This window comes from Salvelinus fontinalis, chromosome 19 (genome assembly GCF_029448725.1).
Source record: "Salvelinus fontinalis isolate EN_2023a chromosome 19, ASM2944872v1, whole genome shotgun sequence".
Lineage (NCBI taxonomy): Eukaryota > Metazoa > Chordata > Actinopteri > Salmoniformes > Salmonidae > Salvelinus > Salvelinus fontinalis.
Genome location: NC_074683.1, coordinates 20,270,589 through 20,293,397, shown reverse-complemented (window position 1 = coordinate 20,293,397; position 22,809 = coordinate 20,270,589). Strand labels below are relative to the sequence as shown.

The 22,809-nt window shown below is 40.0% G+C and overlaps 1 protein-coding gene across 1 annotated transcript in view; it reads left to right on the top strand.

The window, feature by feature from the left end:
- LOC129817018 (striated muscle preferentially expressed protein kinase-like) overlaps nt 1-22,809 on the top strand; it is a gene marked incomplete at its 5' end in the record, with an annotated part of 113,456 nt that overhangs the window by 28,806 nt on the left and 61,841 nt on the right. The window contains 6 exons of the mRNA XM_055872003.1: nt 7,573-7,833; nt 8,136-8,294; nt 8,697-8,886; nt 12,330-12,559; nt 14,277-14,396; nt 22,702-22,806. Of these exons, the coding sequence (XP_055727978.1) occupies nt 7,573-7,833; nt 8,136-8,294; nt 8,697-8,886; nt 12,330-12,559; nt 14,277-14,396; nt 22,702-22,806 (1,065 nt within the window). The remainder of the gene's footprint in view (nt 1-7,572; nt 7,834-8,135; nt 8,295-8,696; nt 8,887-12,329; nt 12,560-14,276; nt 14,397-22,701; nt 22,807-22,809) is intronic.

Sequence of the window (22,809 nt, the reverse complement as noted above, 5' to 3'; positions counted from 1 at the left end):
CATCTTTAACCAAGACCTACTAAAATGAACGAATAGAGCTTGTCTGTCTTTTCTGTTCTGACAGGAAATAGCTCTGCACCGATAGTTAGCAAATTAAAAGCTATAGTACCCACATTTACCACTAGATGACAACATAGGACAATATAATACTTTGTACAGAAGTACAGCTATCAGAACAGTACTATTAAGCTATAAACTCACAAGTCATTAAAACATCCTTATAAGCAGTGGTGGGAAAAGTACCAAATTGTTATACTTAATTAAAAGTATTGTAGCGACCCGCACAGACAGCTATGTGTTATGCTGTTAGTTGTTTATGTTGTACATACCAGTACCCAGTGTTCGCGTGGCCAATCAACCTGCTATCTTCCAATCACAGGAATGCCTGGAATGTTCTAACGCTGGGCATCCTGGTGATTGGTGGAGTGGGGGGGTTGGCAGGGGGGTGGAGCATTGCAAGTTTAAGACCATGTTTAGCCATTGTTCTCTCTCTTACGTCTGGTCTTCACAAGAGAAGGTCACGATTGTTTTATATGGATATCTTTGTCGGCGCCATCGCCTCGCTTCAGGTCCTTAGAAAACTATGCAGTTATTTGTTTTTTTAGGTATTCATTCTTACATTGTTAGCCCAGAAAATCTCAAGTGTTATTACATACAGCCGGGAATAACTATTGGATATTAAAGCGATGTCAACTTATCAACATTACGACCAGGAATACGTCTTTCCCGAAGTGGACCCTTTGTTTGGAACTCCACCCTGGACATGGGATCTTATCTCGGAGGCTGACCCAAAACAACGCAGTCGCAGCATGAGAGGCAGACGGAACGGTCTACTGGTCATACTCAGAAGGCGAGCACACCATCCACCGCTTCCGAGGATATTACTCGCCAATGTCCAATCTGGTAGAATTCTGTATCATTACTCCTCTAACTTCCGCGAGGCATACAAAGCCCTCCCCCGCCCTGCATTCGGCAAATCTGACAAAAACTCAATTTTGTTGCTCCCAGCCTATAGACAGAAACTAAAACAGGAAACGCCCGTGCTCAGGTCTATCCAACGCTGGTCTGACCAATCGGATTCCACGCTTCAAGATTGCTTTGATCACGTGGACTGGGATCTGTTCCGGAAAGCCTCAGACAATAACAGTGATGTATACGCTGACTCGGTGAGCGAGTTTATTAGCAAGTGTATCGGAGATGTCGTACCCTCTGTGAATATTAGAACCATTCCTAACCAGAAACCGTGGATTGATGGCAGCATTCGCACAAAACTGAAAGCGCGAACCACCGCTTTTAATCATGGCAAGGCGACAGGAAACATGACCGAATACAAACAGAGCAGCTGTTCCCTCCGCAAGGCAATCAAACAAGCAAAGCATCAGTATAGAGACAAAGTAGAGTCACAATTCAACGACTCAAACACGAGACGTATGTGGCAGGGTCTACAGCAAATCACGGATTACAAAAAGATAAACCAGCCCCGTCGCGGACATCGACGCCTTGCTCCCAGACAAATTAACCCAACAGCCAATGAAATTGCAGTGCGTCAAATTCAATCAACAGAAATCTCATAAATCAAATTTCTCAAACATACAAGTATTAGGCACCATTTTAAAGATACAATTCTCTTTAATCCAGCCACAGTGTCTGATTTCAAAAAGGCTTTACAGCGAAAGCTCCACAAATGATTATGTTAGGTCACCACCATGTCACAGAAAAACACAGCAATTTTTCACTCCAATTTGCTTACCGCCCCAATAGGTCCACTGACGATGGAGTCGCCATCACACTGCCCTATCCCATCAGGACAAGAGGAATACCTATGTAAGAATGCTGTTCATTGACTACAGCTCAGCATTTAACCTGTCTAGGATCAGCGTGGCGCTAGCGGCACACCCCCCCCCCCCCCCACTGAAAAACCAGTGCCGCGAAATTCAAAAAAAATATTTTTTTAAAATATTTAACTTTCACACATTAAAGTCCAATACAGCTAATGAAAGACACAGATCTTGTGAATCCAGTCAACATTTCCGATTTTTAAAATGTTTTACAGGGAAGACACAATATGTAAAGATGTACATCTATTACCTAAAAACACATTAGCATAATCCACCATCTTTTATTTGTCCACCAACACCAGTAGCCATCACCAATTCGGCTAAACTAAGATATTTATAGCCCCTAACCAACAAAAAAACTCATTAGATGACAGTCTGATAACATATTTATGGTATGGGATAGGTTTTGTTAGAAAAAAGTGCATATTTCAGGTAGATGGCATAGTTTACAATTGCACCCACCATCACAAATGGACTAGAATAATTACAATGAGCAACGTGTTTACCTAACTACTAATCATCAAACATTTCGTAAAAATACACAGCATACACGAATCGAAAGACACAGATCCTGTGAATACAGACAATATTTCAGATTTTCTAAGTGTCTTACAGCGAAAACACAATAAATCGTTATATTAGCTTAGCACATAGCAATTAGCAGCCCAGCATTGATTCTAGCCAAAGTGAGCGATAAAAGTCAACATCGCCAAAAGATATTAATTTTTTCACTAACCTTCTCAGAATTCTTCCGATGACACTCCTGTAACATCACATTACAACATGCATATACAGTTTGATCGAAAATGTTTATATTTAGCCACCAAAATCATGGTTAGACAATGTGAAATGTAGACAAGCTGGTAAAGAAAAAGTCCTTGCGCCACTTAGACAGTGATCTACTCTTATACATAAATACTCATAAACGTGACTAAAAAATATAGGGTGGACAGGGATTGATAGACAATTTAATTCTTAATACAATTGCGTTATTACATTTTTTAATTTATCCTTACTTTTCAATACAGTTTGCGCCAAGCGAAGCTACGTCAAAAAACATGGCGTCCTAAGCCACTAAAATGTTTCGACAGAAACACGATTTATCATAATAAAAATGTCCTACCTTGAGCTGTTCTTCCATCAGTATCTTGGGCAAAGGATCCTTTCTTGGGAGAAATCGTCTTTTGGTGGAAAGCTGTCCTCTTGCCATGTGGAAATGTCAACTGCGTTCGGGATGAACTGAAAAGCGTGCCCAACTTTTCACATCGTTGCAAAAATAAATGTCCCAAAATCGCACTAAACGGATATAAATTGCTATAAAACGCTTTAAATTAACTACCGTATGATGTTTTTAACTCCTATAACGAGTGAAAAGATGACCGGAGAAATATAACAGGCTAAACTAACGCTTGGAACAGGTGCGCGCCGGTGTCCTCTAGGCTCATGACGCAGCTCCCAAAGAATGACTAGCTTCAGGGTTTTTTCATTTGTAGGGCCTGTGAACGCGCAATCGACCCCGTTGGAATCGTCATCACGTAAAGGCATCCAGGGGAAGACGTAAGAAGTGTCCGTATAGTCATAGCAACGACAGTGCCCTTATAACTGACTTCAGAAGAGTGGCCAACATTTCTCAAATCTGACTCCATGTCAGGGAAATTGCTGTAGAATGGGCTCTGTTCCACTTAGAGACAAAATTTCAACTCCTATAGAAACTATAGACTGTTTTCTATCCAATAATAATAATAATATGCATATTGTACGATCAAGGATTTTGTGGGAAGCCGTTTAAAAAATTAGCCAAATTAGCATAAATAGTCTAAACAGCGCCCCCATCCCCAACAGGTTAACACCATAGTACCCTCCAAACTTGTCATTAAGCTTGAGACCCTGGGTCTTGACCCCTCCCTGTGCAACTGGGTCCTGGACTTTGACAGGCCGCCGCCAGGTGGTAAAGGTAGGAAACAACAACTCCACCCTTTTGGTCCTCAACACTGGGGCCCCACAAGGGTGAGTTCTCAGCCCTCTCCTGTACTCCCTATTCACACATGCCTGCGTGCCATGCACACCTCCAACTCAATCATGAAGTTTGCAGATGACACTATAGTGGTAGCCTTGATTACCAACAACGACGAGACGGCCTACAGGGAAGAGGTGAGGGCCCTCGGAGTGTGGTGTCAGGAAAATAACCTCTCATTCAACGTCAACAAATCAAAGGAGATGATCGTGAACTTCAGGAAACAGCCGAGGGAGCACCTCCCCATCCACATCGACGGGACAGTAGTGGAGAAGGTAGAACATTTTAAGTTCCCCGACGTACACATCACGGACAAACTGAAATGGTCCACCCACACACACATTGTTTTGAAGAAGGCACAACAACGTCTCTTCAACCTCAGGAGGCTGAAGAAATTTGGCTTGTCGACTAAAACAGTCACAAATTTTTACAGATGCACAATCGAGAGCATCCTGTCGTGCTTTATCACCGCCTGGTACGGCAACTGCAGCGCCCTCAACCGCAAGGCTCTCCAGACAGTAGTGCTGTCTGCACAACGCATCACCAGGTGTAAACTATCTGCCCTCGAAGACACCTACAGCACCCGATGTCACAGGAAGGCCAAAAAGATAATCAAGGACAACAACCATCCGAGCCACTGCCTGTTCACCCTGCTATCATCCAGAAGGCAAGGTCAGTACAGGTGTATCAAAGGTGGGACTGAGACTGAAAAACAGCTTCTATGTCAAGGCCATCAGACGGTTAACTTCTTATGGCTGGGGCAGTATTGAGGAGCTTGGATGAATAAGGTGCCCAGAGGTGCCCAGAGTAAACTGCCTGCTCCTCAGTCCCAGTTGCTAATATATGCATATTATTACTATATTTGGATGGAAAACACTCTGAAGTTTCTAAAACTGTTTGAATGATGTTTGTGAGTATACCAGAACTCATATGGCAGGCAAAAACCTGAGAAAAAAATCCAACCAGGAAGTGGGAAATCTGACGTTGGTCGATTTTCAACTCAGCCCCTATTGAAGATACAGTGGGATATTGGTCATGTTGCACTTCCTAAGGCTTCCAATAGATGTCAACCGTCTTTAGAAACTTGTTTCAGGCTTCTACTGTAAAGGGGGGCTGAATGAGAGGGGATTGAGACATAGGTCTGGCAGAGTGCCAAGAGCTGGTCACGCGCATTCACAGGAGAGGTAGCCCCCGTACCATTTGCTTTTTCTGAAGACAAAGGAATTCTCCGGTTGGAACATTGTTGAAGATTTATGTTAAAAACATCCTAAAGATTAATTCTATACATCGTTTGACATGTTTCTACGGATTGTAACGGAACTTTTTGACATTTTGTCTGCAACTAGTGAACGCGCTTCGTGAGTTTTGATTTGTTTACCAAACGCGCTAACAAAAGTAGCTATTTGGACATAAATGATGAACATTATCGAACAAATCAAACATTTATTGTGGAACGGATTCCTGGGAGTGCATTCTGATGAAGATCATCAAAGGTAAGTGAATATTTATAATGTTATTTCTGACTTCTGTTGACTGCACAATATGGCAGATATCTTTTTGTCTTGATTGGGCTCTGAGCGCCGACCTCAGATTATTGCATGGTTTGCTTTTTCCGTAAAGCTTTTTCGAAATCTGACACAGCGGTTGCATTAAGAAGTGGATCTAAAATCCATGTATAACACTTGTATCTTTGATCAACGTTTATTATGAGTATTTCTGGAAATTGATGTGGCTCTCTGCAAAATCACTGGATGTTTTTGGAACTACTGAACATAACGCGCCAATGTATACTGAGATTTTTTGATATAAATATGAACTTTACCGAACAAAACATACATGTATTGTGTAACATGAAGTCCTATGAGTGTCATCTGATAAAGATCATCAAAGGTTAGTGATTAATTATATTAATTATATTAATTATATTATTATATTATTACTCTATTTCTGATTTTTGTGAGTCCTGTCTTTGGCTGGAAAAATGGCTGTGTTTTTCTGTGATTTGGCGGTGACCTAACATAATCGTTTGTGGTGCTTTCGCTGTAAAGCCTTTTTGAATACGGACACTGTGGTGGGATTAACAACAAGATTACCTTTAAAATGGTATGAGATACTTGCATGTTTGAGGAATTTTAATTATGAGATTTCTGTTGTTTGAATTTGGCGCCCTGCACTTTCACTGGCTGTTGTCATATCGATCCCGTTAACGGGATCACAGCCATAAGAAGTTTTAACATCTGCTAACCATGTGTATGTGACCAATAATGTTTGATTTGGGATTCAATTCAATTTGATTTGATTTTATATTTCGCGTGGACTATGGCCAAGCAGTAGCCTGTGTGGAGTTGGGTTAATAAACAGTGAATTCATAAACTCAAACCTCTGTCTAGACAATTGTTCCTTTATGATCTAGCCAGGTCATTACAGTATAGATACCTTCCTCTATGGGATGCCCACCCCCCACGAGACAGTTGAGCAAATGTAGGCTAATGTGATTTGCAAAAAAAAAACTTCCCAGGACATAGACATATCTGATATGGGCAGAAAGCTTAAATTCTTGTTAATCTAACTGAACTGTCTAATTTACAGTAGCTATTACAGTGAAATAATACCATGCTATTGTTTACGGAGAGTCCATAATTATGAACTTCAAAATGTATTAATAAACCAAATAGGCACATTTGGGCAGTCTTGATACAACATTTTGAACAGATATGCAATGGTTCATTGGATCAGTCTAAAACGTTGCACATATACTGCTGCCATCTAGTGGTCAAAATCTAAATTGCATCTCTGCTGGAATAATACATGATGGCCTTTCTCTTTCATTTCAAAGATCATGGTTCAACATATTTTACCAGATCTAATGTGTTATATTCTCCTACATTAATTTCACATTTCCACAAACTTCAAAGTGTTTCCTTTCAAATGGTATCAAGAATATGCATATCCTTGCTTCAGGTCCTGAGCTAAAGGCAGTTAGATTTGTCATTTTAGGCAAAAATTGGAAAAAAAGGGTCAGATCCTTATGACGTTTTAATTAATAGAAAGTTATTCAAGTGAAAGTCAGCCAGTAAAATACTACTTGAGTAAAAGTTTTAAAGTATTTGGTTTTCAATATACTTAAGTATCAAAAGTAAATGTAATTGCTAAAATATACTTAAGTGTCAAAAGTAGAAGTAAAATTATAAATCATTTAAAAATTCTTATATTAAGCAAGAATTTTCTTGTTTCTAAAATATACGGATAGCCACTCCAACACTCAGACATTATTTACAAAAGATGTATTTGTGTTTAGTGAGTCCGCCAGACCATAGGCAGTAGGGATGACCACATGTTCTCTTGATAAGTGTGTGATTTTCACAATTTTCTTGTCCTGCTAAGCATTCATACTTTTGGTGTATGGGAAATGTATGGAGTTAAAAGTACAATATTTTCAATAGGAATGTAGTGAAGCAAAAGTAAAAGTTGTCAAAAATATAAATAGTAAAGTACAGATGCCCAAAAAACTACTTAAGTAAAAATACTTTAAAATACTACTTAAGTACTTTACACCACTGCTTATGAGACTCAAATCCATGATTATTGCACAACTTTTAAAACACAGGTGATATAATTAAGTATATACCTTACTAAATACTTAACTTGGTGCAGACTGCCAGATAACGAACAAGACACAGATTTGATCAAATATTCTCTCTTGTCCTGTGTATCCCCTAGTGCCACCAGTGGAGCCAGGCCTAACCATTATCCGTCCAGTGATGGACATCACAGCGGATGCAGGTGAGACGGTCATGTTAGAGTGCCACATAATTGGACCACTGGAAACAGACGTCGATTGGCTTGCAGATGGTAAACTGATCCAGCCAGCTCTGCTCAACTGCAAAATGCATTTTGACGGGAAAAGGTGCAGGCTGCTCCTCAACTCAGTGCACGAGGACAACAGTGGCTCCTATACGTGCAAGCTGACCTCGCCCAAAGGTGAACTCTTAACTGCACTGTCATCTGCTTCGCTTGTCCTCTTCACTTCTGTGGTTTAGAATAACCAAACGTATAGATTAAGCAAAAGATAAATTAGCTTATATATATTACTGCATACATATACAATATCATATCATATGGATGATAACATGTAAGTCATCAACTTCCCAGAATCAAACTGGAGTTCTTGAAATTAGTTGAATGACCATTTTAATTAATAAAACCGGTACTGTAAATGTTTTACTTTATTTTCAACTATATTTTCAAGTTTGTTTCTTTACTTTGACCTTGTTTTGTTTTAGAGGAACTGAACTTAAGTGGCCAACTCAAAGTCATCCCTTCCATCAAGCCCCTTTTCACCCGCAAGCTGGATGCCTTAGAGGTGATTGAGGGACGTAACGCCCGCTTTGACTGCAGGGTCAGTGGAACACCTCCTCCAAAAGTCAGCTGGGGACATTTTGGTAGGGGACCCATTTTCATCATGTTCACCCAGCCAAATAATTTCCTATAAATAGCCTACTTTTTGAAAGTATTTTCAAATACTTATTTCAAATACTAATTTCAAATACATGGGTTGAATGCATGTGAGTGTATTTGAGTGTTTTAAAATACATGCCAATACATTCCAAGTTTATTTCCGAATGCATTTCAATAATTAACTACTTCGAAATCTATGTAAAAGTAATTGAAATATTTTATATAGTATTTGAACTCAGGTCTGGCAGGTACACATTGTTACATAGTAATACTACAGTTAGTACTACAGTTATACTTGTTTGTGGCATGCACAATTTCAAGGTTTCGCAAATAAAATCTCTGTGCCGACAATGTCTCAATGTCTGTATGTCCTCTTCTCTCCCCAGACCATACACTGGTAGAGAGTGACAATGTGCAGATCTTACAAGAGGGAGGACGTCACTCCCTCATAATCTCTCATGTCACCAATGAGGACGAGGGCTTCTACACAGTCATCGCTTGCAATCCACACGGCGACGCCGAGAGCTCCGCTGAGCTCTACGTCCAGGAGCCCAAACCTGCTATGTCATCTCAAATGTACAAACACACTTACCACCTACAGTCCTCACCAAATGTATTTGGACAGTGAAGCTACATTTGTAAATTTGGCTCTGTACTCCAGCATTTTGGATTTGAAATCTAAATGATTAATATGACAGAGACAGTACAGTATTCCACCTTTTAATTTTATGGTATTTGCATATATATGTTTTACCATTTAGACTTTTATAACTTTATGTGTCCCCCATTTGAAGAAATCATAAGTATTTGTACAAATTCGCTATAGTGTGTTAATTAAAGTAGTCAAAACTTTAGTATTGGTATTATAATCATTGCCTGCAATGACTACATCAAGCTCTACAAATACGGTTGGTGCGTTTGCAGTTTGTTTTGGGTCATGTCTTGTCCAATAGTAACTGAATGGGGAATTATGTCAGGTGTCATTTTGGAGTGAGAATAAAGTGAGAATAAAATGTGTTTCTAAACATGCTTATATTCATGTGGATGCTGCCGTGATCATGACAAATCCTGAATGAATCATGAATAATGAAGAGCGAGAAAGTTACCGAGGCACAAATATCATTATTCATGATCCATTCATGAATTGTCTTAATCGTGGCAGCATCAGGATGAATTTAGAAGTGCTCAGAAACATCCTCTCTGCACATTTAGAAATAAAATGACTCCAGGCACCATTCACCATTAAGTTACTATTGGACAAGGCATGTCCCAGAATATACCCAAAACAATCTGCAATCTGCACCCAACGAGATGTAGAGTCAAGCTTGATGTAGCCATTGGGTGCAATCGATTTGGGACCAAGTACTAACCTGTAGACTCGTTTAAAACTTCTTTGGGATTGGTGTCCCATCCATGGGATGGTTGAGCTAACATAGGCTTATGCGATTAGCATAAGGTTGTAAGTAACAAGAACATTTACTAGGACATAGACATATCTGATATAGGCAGAAAGCTTAAATTCTTGTTAATCTAGCTGCACTGTCCAATTTACAGTAGCTATTGCAGTGAAAGAATACCATGCTATTGTTTGAGGAGAGTGCACAATTTTGAACATGAAAATATCTTAATAAACAAATTAAGCACATTTGGGCAGTCTTGATACAACATCTTGAAAAGAAATGCAATGGTTCATTGGAACTTTTCACATACACTGCTGCCATCTAGTGGCCAAAATCTAAATTGCATGATGATGGTACAAAAGAAATACAAAAGAACGGTTGGTTTTTACATTTACATTTACATTTAAGTCATTTAGCAGACGCTCTTATCCAGTTTTTCTTTGTATTATCTTTTACCAGATCTATTCTCCTACATTCCTTTCACATTTAATTTGTCCAAATACTCCAAGTGATTTCTTCAAATGGGGGGGACTAGATACTGTATATAACGCGGGGGAGACCGGGGGCAATTGTAACACCTTACATTTCTCCCAAAAGAAACTAGCTAGAGTGACGAAACTCAGTACATGCCCATTAAAGCTCTCTCCCTGCTTGAAAAGTTTCAGCCAAATTTCTCACTATTTGCTCGTTTTATGGGCAAGTGTTTGTTTTTTAGGAGTGTAAGTAGTTTGTTCCACTGGCTTTACATTTTTTATACTATCCTGAGCATTAATGTCCAAGAATTCAAATGAACATAATTTTAATCGCTTTATATTTGCTTAACATTGACATGATTGACATGTGTCACTATTGTTTTCTCTTGCTAGGCACATGTTGTCAAGTCAAGCAGCCAAATGATGAAAACAAGGGATTTTTACTTTAAGATATTAGGAATTACACAAATACTAACGTTCAATATCCTTGGAGTGCCAAAGAAGTTGTAAACATATATGATCTGGGCACCATTAGACTATTCAATATATTGTGAGAGGAACCGAACCAAACAGGGGTGTTACTGTAAATATTGGTTACATACATAAAAATTATTATTTCTTGCAAAGTCATTACATATGTCTATGATGATATGATAGTTCATAAACATTAACGTTTTTTTTTAAGTTAAGTGAGTTTATTTGGTTTATTTCTTAGGCGTTACATTTGACCCCAGTTACTGCTACGATTGCCCCTGGCATGGCGGCAAATGTAACGTCAGGACTTTTCAGATTGAAATCTATATTTTGCTCTGAGCGTTTTATGCACAGACCTAAATCAAATCAAATTGTATTTGTCACATGCTTTGTAAACAACAGGTGCAGACTAACATTGAAACGCTTACTGAAGGGTCCTTTTTCAACAATGCTGAGTTAAACATAAAAATAAAATAAAAATACAAATATTGACTCCAGGAAGAAATACACAGTGAATAATGAATAACAATAACTAGTAAAAATAACGTGGCTATATGCAGGGAGTACCAGTACCGAGTCGATGTGCAGGTGTACGTGGTAATTGAGGTAGCTATGTACATATACAGTAGGTAGGGGTAAAGTGATTAGGCAACAGGATAGATAATAGACAGTATTAGCTGTGTTTGTGGCGAGCGTGAAAGTGTGTGTGTGTGTGTGACTGTGGTATCATTATGCATGTGTCCGTGTGTTATGTGTGTGTGGAAGTATGTAGTATGTGTTTATGTGTCTGTTGGGGTGTTAATGTAAGTATGTGTGAGTGTGTGGGTAGAGTCCAGTGTGTGTGCATTGAGTCAGTGCAACAGAGTTAGTGCAAAAATGTGTATGAATGATTGAGACAGATGTAAGTTTCTTATATAAAACAAATGACCGTAAAGTTTGATGGAAAAGGAATAATGGTCTGGGGCTGTTTTCATGGTTCAGTCTAGGCCCCTTCGTTCCAGTGAAAGGAAATCTTAACGCTACAGCATACAATGATATTCTAGACTGTTTGGGGAAGGCCCTTTCCTGTTTTACCGTGCACAAAGCGAGGTTCATACAGAAATGGTTTGTCGAGATCGGTGTGGAAGAACTTTACTGGCTTGCACAGAGCCCTGACCTCAACCCCATCGAACACTTTTAGGATGAATTGGAACGCTGACTGCAAACAATGCCTAATCACCCAACATCAGGGCCCGACATCACGAATGCTCTTGTGGCTGAATGGAAGCAAGTCCCCACAGCAATGTTCCAACATCTAGTAGAAAGCCTTTCCAGAAGAGTGGATGCTTTTATAGCAGCCAAGGGGGGGACCAACTCCATAGTACTGCCAATGATTTTGGAATGAGATGTTCGACAAGCAGGTGTTCACATACTTTTTGTCATGTAGTGTATGTATGAAAATTCCCCCAAATAAAACATTCTCTACTATTGTGTCATATTTATCTTATTGATCAAATGGTGGAGAATAGAGACATTTTAAGTTTTAGCTTCACTGTCTAAATACAGAATTTAGAAATAATCTAGCCTAGATTTCTCAATCCATATTAAGCACATTCAACAAGATGCTCTATCTCTATAACCCCTCTCTCCCTCTGTTTCATTTCACTCCCTCCCTGCTCTCCTCTCTCCAAAGGGCGAAGCTAGAGAAGATGCCGTCCATCCCGGAGGAGCCTGAGCTACTGGTCAACGAGGTTGAGCGTTTTACTATGCCTGACTTTGTCAAGCCACTGTACGACCTGGATGTGATTGAGGGCACGGAGGCCGTGCTCAAGTGCAAGGTGGCCGGTCTGCCGTACCCCACCATCGTGTGGTTCCACAATGGCAAGAAGATCGACAGCATGGAGGACAGGAAATTGACACAGTGTGAGTTGAGATTAGTACTTTATTAGTGCAGCTATATACACCTTAGCCAAATACATTTACACTCAGTTTTTCACAATTCCTGACATTTAATCCAAGTTAAAATTCCCTGTTTTAGGTCAGTTAGGACCACCGTTTTATTTTTAGAATGTCAGAATAATAGTAAAGAGAATTATTTATTTCAGCTTTTATTTCTTTCATCACATTCCCAGTGGGTCTGAAGGTTACATACACTCAATTAGTATTTGGTAGCATTGCCTTTAAATTGTTTAACTTGGGTCAAACGTTTCAGGTAGCCTTCCACAAGCTTCCCACAATAAGTTGGGTGAATTTTGACCCATTCCTCCTGACAGAGCTGGTGTAACTGAGTCAGGTTTGTAGGCCTACTTCTGCCCACAAATTTTCTATGAGATTGAGGTCAGGGCTTTGTGATGGCCACTCCAATACCTTGACTTTGTTGTCCTTAAGCTATTTTGCCACAACTTTGGAAGTATGCTTGGGGTCATTGTCCATTTGGAAGACCCATTTGTGACCAAGATATAATTTCCTGACTGATGTCTTGAGATGTTGCTTCAATATATCCACATAATTTTAATTCCTCATGATGCCATCTATTTTGTGAGGTGCACCAGTCACTCCTGCAGCAAAGCACCTCCACAACATGATGCTGCCACCCCCGTGCTTCATGGTTCGGATGGGGTTCTTCTGCTTGCAAGCATCCCCCTTTTTCCTACAAACATAGCAATGGTCATTATGGCCAAACAGTTCTATTTTTGTTTCATCATACCAGAGGACATTTCTCCAAAAAGTACGATCTTTGTCCCCATGGGCAGCGGCATTTCAAATAATGTCGATATAGGACTCGTTTTACTGTGGATATAGATACTTTTGTACCTGTTTCCTCCTGCATCTTCAAAAGGGCCTTTGCTGTTGTTCTGGGATTGATTTGCACTTTTCACACCAAAGTAAATTAATCTTTAGGAGACAGAACGTGTCTCCTTCCTGAGCGGTATGACGGCTGCGTGGTCTCATGGTGTTTATACTTGCATACTATTGTTTGTACAGATCAACGTGGTACCTTCAGGCGTTTGGAAATTGCTCCCAAGGATGAACCAGACTTGTTGAGGTCTACAATTTTTTTCCTTGAAATACATCCACAGGTAAACCTCCAATTGACTGAAATTATGTCAATTTGCCTATCAGAAGCTTCTAAAGCCATGACATCATTTTCTGGAATTTTCCAAACCATTTTAAGGCACAGTTAACTTAGTGTATGTAAACTTCTGACCCACTGGAATTGTGATACACTGAATGATAAGTGAAATAATCTGTCTGTAAACAATTGTTGGAAAAATGACTTGTGTCATGCACTAAGTAACTGCCAAAACTATAGTTTGTTAACAAGAAATTTGAGGAGTGGTTGAAAAACGAGTTTTCATGACTCCAACCTAAGTGTATGTAAACTTCCGACTTCAACTGTATGTCCAACTGCGACTTTCATACACTACTAGCTCATCACAATATTTTGTAAAATTGTCCAAACATTGTCCAAAATTAAATGCACCATAATTTATAGATAAAGTTCCTATATTTGATTCATCAGTTGTAGTACAGCAATGGTTTTTGGGAAACATCTTGAACGCTAACAATGGACTTTCAGCAGGATTAACGCTGTGATGCGCTTTGGGAAACTCACCCCTGTGCTGTTCCTCTCTTCCAGTCAGAGACATCCACAGCCTGGTCATCAGCTGTGTCTGCCATGCTCACGGAGGGGTATACAAGAGTGTCATCTCCAACAAGGTGGGCAAGGCCACTTGCTATGCCCAGCTATATGTGACTGGTGAGGAATCCCAGATTACTTTTTGTTAATACTTACTTCAAGCTGTTAGGTTCTAATTTTTCTGAGTAAATCACCCACGGACACTAGTGAAGCTTAACCAAGTTTAATTCTTCCCAAAGGGTCGACACAGCTGTATTCAGTCAAAGACATGTTTCCACCACTACAAATATATATACTCCACTTTAGGCACTCCTCCTTCTCTCCAATAAATACTTGTGGTTCGACAGGAAGAGGGTAAAAGGGTAATGAACCATAATTTCTCCCTTCAGGGGATCTGACCTGACCTCAACCCCTCCTTTGCCTAATCCACAGATGTCCATCTGCTTCCCCTATAGCAATCCTGTGACATCCTCCCATCCACCCAACACAGAGAACCATTAACCTCTGACATAAAAACCAGTCTCTTCCACTCCTTTATATACTATGCTTATGCATATAACAATGTTCAAAGTTCACCCCAAATCCAACAGTCGCTCTTTTTGAACAATAGCTTCCTAATGTTCAATTTACATAAACTTGGAAATTACTTCTAAATGGACAAACAATGATAATAATACATTCATTAAAAAAACTAACAAATTATTATCAATGAACAAACAATGATAACAAAACATGAATTGAAAAAAACGACCAAATGATTATAAATGAACAAACAATGATAACAAACATTCAACGTGAGGTTTACAAACTCAGAGACGTATGGCCTCTGTTCTATGATCACACCATACACAATTGTGTTTCCATCTCTCATCACACAAAAAAAAGACATTCCAGCTATATCTGCCATCTTGTTACATGTCAGCTGGAGCACTTTTTGTTTCTCCACTCTCTCCTTGCTGGTTCCTAAGAGTGTGATAGCATATGACTTGTAAAGCAACAAAAAGACACACAAAACATAACAGTATTAACAATGTGAGAAGCTATGCATAATTATATATGCATGAAAACCAAAGTCTGACACCATAACAATTCCCACTCTCTCTTCACCTGACTATGCCCCCAGGATACTTTTCTGCTGGATTCCAGAAAACTGAAAGCCCTAAAAAGCCTACTCATGCTTTCGCCCAGTCTTCACCTCTCGGTGAAGAGAGGTGTTCCGAGAGGTGTTCCCAAGTCATGTCATTTTCACTTTGTTCCCCATCTCCTCCATTTTCACCCGATAGGCACGTCACCTGATACGCAAGTGCGCATCCCTAATCAACATTACATCCTCTTGAGGTAACTCAGCACTATATATCCTGTCTGGGATAGGCGTTCCGCTATCCGCCAAATTCAAAATACAGAAATACTCATAATAAACATCAATAAAAGATGCAAGTGTTATACATCGGCTTAAATATTAACTTCTTGTTAATCCAGCCGCTTCAAAAAAGCTTTACAGCGAAAGCATACCATGCGATTATCTGAGGACAGCGCCCCGCATACAAAAGCATACAAACATGTTGAAGCCAAGTAGAGGAGTCACGAAAAGTCAGAAATAGTGATAAAATTAATCACTTACCTTTGATGATCTTCATCTGGTTGCAGTCACAAGAGCGGTTACACAATAAATGTTTGTTTTGTTCGATAAAGTCCCTCTTTATATCCCAAAAAACTCAGTTTTGTTGGCGCGTTTTGTTCAGTAATCCACTGGCTCAAAGGCGGTCACAACATGCAGACGAATACACACTAATAGTACCAGTAAAGTTTGTCGAAACATGTCAAACGATGTTTATAATTAATCCTCAGGTTGTTTATTGTCTAAATAATCAATAATATTTCAACCGGACAGTAGCGTATTCAATAGAAAGGAAAAACAACAAAGAGTGTTTTCTATCCAACTCAATTATATGCATATCCTAGCTTCTGGGCCTGATTAACAGGCAGTTTACTTTGGGAACCTCAGTCATCCAAACTTCCGAATACTGCCCCCTATCCCTGAAAAGATATGCTTTCACAGCAATTCCTTCAACATGTTTAGAGTACAATTACCCCAACATCTATCACCTTTCATTTGATGCAATAACCAATAAAGCAGCTAACCCAACCCAACTATGATGTTTAAAGTTGCTCTCAGACCCAACCCATCTGCATGTCTTACAGTGGAATCTAGTCTCTCTCTCTCTATTTCACTCCACTTCCTCTGCCATGGTGTCTTCAAGCTCACCCATTATGCAGTTGGACCTCACTTCACGTGAGAACTATGCACACCCCCAAGGAGAGACATGACAATCTTTACGGCTGCAGGTGCTGTAAGGAGTACTGTGTGTGGACCAAACCAACGCTGTCCCCAACACCCCCGCCTGGTGTATCTTGATGTACACTCAATCTCCAGAATTCAGCCCATGCCCTTGGTTATCTCTGCTTTCACCTGAGGATATACACACTGCAACACATGGGTCATTTCCTGACCACATAGACTCTTCTCTTATGGCAAGATCACTAATTTGTGACATTTGAATAACAGCCTCCCCTCTACTCCCATTGGTCTCCCAGTTACCAGTTACCAATCCATGTGGCACGAGTCCTCATAAACTCATATCCCAACAATGCTACTAAAGTAACCCCTGCTACTACTAACATGGCCCATGACTATAACCTCCTTCAATGAATCTGTCAAGGGTTCACTGGGTTTTAGAAATTGGGAAAAGATTCATGAGTTGGGAAGAATATCCAACCTAACACAACTCTGAGTCACAGGTTTCTTGAGTGTCTTTACTATAGTGTAAGAAATGCCACCACTATCTATTCTACTCTCACCATGATCTTAATTTATGAGCCCCCACAGATCTCTACTGCAGCCATGCCATAATCTGGGTATGTGTAATGGTCAATTAAATCCCCATATTGTGTACAGTTAGCTGTCCCCCCTCTCCTATGAGCTATCTCCTGTAATAATATAGTCTCTGGGAATGATACGCCTCTATCATTCCATCTAACCCATAACACACTATTCACTAGCCACTACTCCAAAAAATATATAAATGACAGTCCTTAGTGCTTACTTTGAGTATAGGACTCGAATCCCAGCTTCTCAGTTTTGCACACATCATCCATGTTAGAACGTACATTTATAAACTAAACCTTTATTGCCGGTAATAACTCTTCTCATTACAGCCCCCCTTTGGCCCTGTTTCCCTGTCACGAGTGGCCTGGTAATGAAAGATCAGTATCTCAATGCACCCTTAGTCTAAATTGTTCGGAGTGTGTAGGCCACCCAAATCAACACACCACTACCGCACATTCATAACCAGTAAATGGTGTGTACGTGCTGGTGAACCGTAGGTCCAGAACACATATGAACAGGCCCACAGTCTCTGGGGACCTTCTAACGAGAAATATTGAAACCCCCTTTTTTGGAAAAGAGAATGTCCTCCCTCTCTCACTATGCTACATTTTACTCAGCAATCCAAAGGTGTTAATTATAAAACAAACCTGATAATTGTATATCCACTGTCCTTTATTTAGCATGTACTACCCTTAGACATGGCGACATTATCTTGCCACCGAGTCTAACGATTCACTGGTCTCTTTTCCCCATGATTCTCCATAACCAACGCACCACATAAAAACATGTAAAGTTTATTTTAGGTTTGGTATCCCCTATACTAATTCCTCGTGACCCCTCCACCCTTTCGACCATTCTAGAAATCTATTTCAGAATAAGACATTAAATGTCTCATGAGATCAAAAAACCCACCAAGGCTTTCTGAGTTTGCAAAGAGTGTTTGGCTATATCATTTAAATTTGTTACCTTTAGAATCCATTCCCCTGGCATTTTGCCTAGATTCTTCAACCCAAAATACATTTTCCTCTGGCAAATTTTGCCAATTTCTCATCGTAAAGAATCTGCAATATTTGATCCCTGGCCTCTACTAAAAAGTTAGGTAAGGCGTGATTTCATATGTCTTCCTTCACATAGAAACTGTAATCTCTATCAACCACTTATCGATCGAACCGAGGCTATACACAGCTAGGTGAAAGTTCCTGTCCTGCTACTTTCCGGAGGATTTGTTGTTTGCTCTTTGAAAAAGAAATGCATCAAAGCAGAAGTGCAAATTCTATCAATGCACCTAGCTCAATATTCCAGGGAGAATCGGGGCCGTTTGTCGCCATATCAATAGTTATTATTACTTAATCTCTCCCGACAGTGTTCAGTGGGTTTTGGATTTCTTCACTCCCGTCTATAATACACACCTTTAATTAACTATTTTCCAAGGTAGCACTACACACTTCCCCGGATAATAATTAATTGGTCCCGGCACTTAATTCCTTGTTTTCAAACGTTTACTATAGCGTCTGCTAATGTATTACTGGAGAATACGGATGACTTAATGTCTTATTCCATTATTTCTTTATATCACTATTATTGATAACCCACATAATCTCTCTTGGCTCCCCCTCCCCATAAGGCATAAACCAACCTCTCTCCATATTGATACTGCTACTACACGTAAATCAAACCATGTTCGAATATCTTATTTTTCCTTCTTGTATTTTAACTCACTAGCTTCTATAACTCTCATCTTACAAAAACTCACTGGGAATTTTGTCCCTTTTACAGATCTCGCAGGGGAATAACCCCACTAGGGACCTATGCTCCCCTGTATTGTCACTCCTGGCTCTCGCAGAGAAAAACATTCACTCGATACCTATCCTTAAAGGAACCTAACCACCACTTTTATTAGCATGTATCTCGCAGAGGAAAACCTCCACTCGGTACCTATCCTTATGGAACCTACCCTATAACAGATATTTACGACCGGTCGTTATACAATCGGCCTACAGAATTAAACTCAGGCTCTCCAGGTCCGTATCCCATAATTTGTTCAGCCTACGATTCTCATCTCTCCAAGATGTCAAAATGAGTGGAAACAGATATAGGAACTAGCCTACCTTGTCTGATGCCAGCTCTGCTTCACTGATCTGGACTCTTTGGTTAGACTACAAATCGTGGTGAACCCTGCTCGCAGTGCCATCTGTTAGGTTCAAATTTTTCGGAGTAAATAACTCCCAGACACTAGAGAAGCTTAACCAAGTTTAATTCTTCCCAAAGGGTCGACACAGCTGTATTCAGACAAAGACATGTTTCCACCACTACAAGTATATATACTCCACTTTGGGCACTCTTTCTTCTCTCCAATCCTTACATCTTATGGTTCGACAGGAAGAGGGTAATAGGGTAATGAACCATAATTTCTCCCTTCAGGGATCTGACCGGACCTCAGCTTCCCCTATAGCAATCCTGTGACCTCCTCCTGTTCCAAAGCCATCTGTCTTTCTACAGAGAACCATTAACTGACATAAAAACCTGTCTCTTTCACTCCTTTATATACCATGCTTATGCGTATAACAATGTTCAAAGTTTACCCCGAATCCAACAAAGCCTAAAGGTTTAATGCATTATGTCACATTTATAATGAGTTGTAAGACTTGTCATGTGCATGTATGGGCCTCATACTGCCTAAATTCCAGCCATGTTGAGTCAGTTGACATTTGATGAACTTTGTCAATAGAATCATTTTTTTATTTAATTTAATTTAAATGTCACCTTTATTTAACTAGGCAAGTCAGTTAAGAACAAATTATTTTTTACAATGACGGCCTCAAAAGAGTCTAGTCTGTTGCTGAATCCCAAATCAACAACTATAGCCTCTACCCCCATGGCACTCCTGTAGATCTAAAAGGACCTGCTAGGTTTAAGCAACACAGCAATTACATAGGTTTGCCTTGCTTTGCCTCGACTGGGTGGAGTTTTTGCCATATTGTGCGCACCTTGCCAAGGGTTTATGGGCTAGAGGTCGATTTGGGATTCAGCATACTTTGATGCATGCACAAGAGGGTCATTTTACCATTCCTCATTAACTTTAACTACAGTGTTGATGGAATAAGGGACCTGGGCTGCAGTCCAAATAAAAAGTAGACAGCCCTTGGCCCTAAACCCTCAGTCCTTGAGTTACGTGTTACATCGTCACAACCGAGTGTACCTTACCCAAGCGAGGGAGAGTGATGATCAAAGAGGCAATCTCAATGGTGGAAATCTTGAAATTGAGATTAAAAACAACCAACCTAAAGCTATTAATGTACCTAGCAAGCTAACATTGCTAGCTAGCACTCCAGTCAGGTTGCTAGCGACTGTCACCAATAGCTGGCTAGCTAGTTTTATAGTTTGGTAATTTATAAATATATATATATATGTTTATGAAGCTAGCTACTTATTATAGGGTCCTCACTCTGAGACTCAGACAATTTGCCAACGCTAAAATCAATGTCATTTACACTACCGTTCAAAAGTTTGGGGTCACTTAGAAATGTCCTTGTTTTCCATGAAAACATACATGAACCGAGTTGCAAAATGAATAGGAAATATAGACAAGACGTTGTCAAGGTTATAAATAATGGTCTTTAATTGAAATAATAATTGTGTCCTTCAAACTTTGCTTTCGTCAAAGAATCCTCCAGTTGCAGCAATTACAGCCTTGCAGACCTTTGGCATTCTAGCTGTCAATTTGTTGAGGTAATCTGAAGAGATTTCACCCCATGCTTTCTGAAGCACCTCCCACAAGTTGGATTGGCTTGATGGGCACTTCTTACGTACAATACGGTCAAGGTGCTCCCACAATAGCTCAATAAGTTTGAGATTTGGTGACTGTGCTGGCCACTCTATTATAGACAGAAAACCAGCTGACTGCTTCTTCCCTAAATAGTTATTGCATAGTTTAGAGCTGTGCTTTGGGTCATTATCCTGTTGTAGGAGGAAATTGGCTCCAATAAAGCGCCATCCACAGGGTATGGCATGGCGTTGCAAAATGGAGTGATTGCATTCCTTCTTCAAGATCCCTTTTACCCTGTACAAATCTCCCACTTTACCACCACCAAAGCACCCACAGACCATCACATTGCCTCCACCATGCTTGACAGATGGCGTCAAGCACTCCTCCAGCAACTTTTCATTTTTTCTGCGTCTCGCGAATGTTCTTCTTTGTGATCCGAACACCTCAAACTTAGATTCGTCTGACCATAACAATTTTTAGAATCTTCCTCTGTCCAGGGTCGGTGTTCTTTTGCCCATCTAAATCTTTTCTTTTTATTGGCCAGTCTGAGATATGGCTTTTTCTTCGCAGCTCTGCCTAGAAGGCCAGCATCCCAGAGTCGCCTCTTCACTGTTGATGTTGAGACTGGTGTTTTGCGGGTACTATTTAATGAAGCTGCCAGTTGCGGACTTGTGAGGCATCTGTTTCTCAAACTAGACACTAATGTACTTGTCTTCTTGCTCAGTTGTGCACCGGGGCCTCCCACTCCTCTTTATATTCTGGTTAGAGCCAGTTTGCACTGTTCGGTGAAGGGAGTAGTACACAGCGTTGTACGAGATCTTGTTTTTCGGCAATTTCTCACATGGAATAGCCTTCATCTCTCAGAACAAGAATAGACTGACGAGTTTCAGAAGAAAGGTCTTTGTTTCTGGTCCATTTTTAACCTTTAATCAAACCCACAAATGCTGATGCTCCAGATACTCAACTGGCCTTTCTAAAGAAGGCCAGTTTTATCGCTTCATTAATCAGGACAACAGTTTTCAGCTGTGCTTACATACTTTCAAAAGGGTTTTCTAATGATCAATCAGCCTTTTAAAATGATAAACTTGGATTAGCTAACACAACGTGCCATTGGAACACAGGAGTGATGGTTGCTGATAATGGGCCTCTGTACGCCTATGTAGATTTACAACATAACAATGTCTACACTGTATTTCTGATCAATTTGATGTTATTTTAATAGACAAAACATGTGCTTTTCTGTCAAAAACAAGGACAATTCTAAGTGACCCCAAACTTTTGAATGGTAGTGTATATTTTGTTTTTGCAAGCTAGCTTAATAAATGTATCTGACATGCCGAAAATTAAGCCATGTTGATTAAATTTGACAGTTTGCGGCCGCTGGAGTATGACACGTGACTACAGTTTGCATTGATTTGTGGGTCATATCAATGACACAAGTGATGAAAGTTGCTCCCTCTAGCAAAATCGAGGGCAGAGGGGGTCAACTTTAGTGAATTGAACCTCCAAGTAAGAATGCAGTCAAACTGCATCCATTTTCGATGGGGATTCCCCCGAGGGAAAGTTGCTAGCGCGAGGGCTTAGAGGGTAAAAATGTGTTTGGACTGCAGCCCTAACAAATGTTCAAATCTATTACAAAATGTATATCCTCCTATTCAAGAAGTTAGGGTAGGTGGTAAAGGGATACTGTTTATATGAATAGGAGGATATACATTTGATCAAAGAAAAAAAACACTTATGGTGTTAAACACTTACTGTTTGGTTCTTTTCAGACGTTCTTCCAGAACCTCCAGATGGGCCCCCAGTAATAGAGGCGGTTACTGGCAAGACTATCACCCTGAGCTGGAAGAAACCCCGGCGGCTGGATCCCTCTATTGGTA